Here is a 1,272-nt window from a genome sequence, read left to right as displayed (position 1 = left end):
TAAGGCAGTGGTGATGACCAGGAGATCTCCAGGTCCCCACAACCAGGAGCCAGGCCTAAGACCACACCCTTGACACATGTGGCCTTTAGTCCTTTAGTCCTCACAAACTCACTGGCAGCCTGGCACTCTCCTTTCCCCCATCTCATGGATGTGGATGCTGAGGCCCTGATGAGTAGAGGGCTGGCCCACATCACTGAGTGGCAGGAGGCAGAGCTCGGATTTAAACTTATAAGGCCAAATCCTTGACCATGGGTCCTCAAACTTTTTAAACAGGGGGCCAGTTCACTGTCCCTCAGACCATTGGAAGGCCGGACTGCGGGCCCTGGGATGAGTCGGCTGCTAAGCAGGATAGGCAGCAGCGGCAAAAACACCTGATGGGCTGGATAAATGTCCTAGGCAGGCTGCGGTTTGAGGATGCCTGCCTTTGACTGTGATGCTGGAGGCTGTGGGAAGTGGTGTTCTAATGACTTACATGTTGTCTCTCTCTCTCCTCAGGTGGGTTTTATCAACAGCCTCAAGTTCTCCAGCACTGGGGACTTCCTGGTAGCTGGGGTGGGACAGGAGCACAGGTTTGTGGGGACCCTTGAGGGTGAGGGGTAAAGTGGCATTGTCAGCGCATCTGGGTAGTAATAGGGCTGGGGGTTGGTGGGGGAACTGAGCACATGTCTGCTATTTCTCTCATCCCCTGCAGGCTTGGCCGATGGTGGCGGATCAAAGAGGCTCGGAACTCTGTCTGTGTCATTCCGCTCCGCAGGGTGCCTGTAGCCCCAGCTGCTGGCTCCTGACACTCTTATCCTCTTTATTTAAGTCCTTCTAGGTCATGTCCCATGCACTTTGTATTAAAGCCTCCTCTTTTGGGCCTTGTCTCCTGCAGCTTCCTGAGGGGTAGGTACAGCAGGGAATGGGTTGGAAGAGGCCTGGGGAGGGATAGGACTCCAGCAGTCATCAGCTCTGCCCTGTGCAGCTTGAGGACTTTTATCCTTTTCCAAAGAACTTGGGATAGAGACCTCAGCAGGCTCCTGGCTCCTGGCCCCTGAATGTCCTGCATAAGCTTGTTAGGTTAGTTCCCACCCACTGCTCTGGGCTGGTAGGGGTTAGAGGTCACTGACTCTCCAGTCAGAGCCGTGGTTATTTGATTGTGTGTACAGGCTGGTGCTGGGGTTGACAACTGAAGGCAAGCCAGGCCTCAAAGTGGGTGACTTGACTTCCTCACCCAAGATAGGCCAATAAACTGGAGCATACAGACTGTCCCTGAGGTGCTGAGGTAGGGGG

The 1,272-nt window shown here is 54.6% G+C and overlaps 1 protein-coding gene across 1 annotated transcript in view; it reads left to right on the top strand.

Annotated features, from left to right (window-relative positions):
- Positions 1-860, top strand: part of RRP9 (ribosomal RNA processing 9, U3 small nucleolar RNA binding protein) — an 11,404-nt gene extending 10,544 nt beyond the window's left edge. The window contains exons 14-15 of the mRNA XM_003789359.3: positions 496-569; positions 692-860. Of these exons, the coding sequence (XP_003789407.1) occupies positions 496-569; positions 692-785 (168 nt within the window). The 3' untranslated portion in view covers positions 786-860. The remainder of the gene's footprint in view (positions 1-495; positions 570-691) is intronic.
- Positions 861-1,272: the final 412 nt, after the last annotated feature.

Source organism: Otolemur garnettii, unplaced genomic scaffold (genome assembly GCF_000181295.1).
Source record: "Otolemur garnettii isolate 467f Iridium unplaced genomic scaffold, OtoGar3 scaffold00032, whole genome shotgun sequence".
Lineage (NCBI taxonomy): Eukaryota > Metazoa > Chordata > Mammalia > Primates > Galagidae > Otolemur > Otolemur garnettii.
The sequence above is the reverse complement of the archived record's forward strand: the minus strand, read 5'-3'. Positions and strand labels throughout refer to the sequence as shown.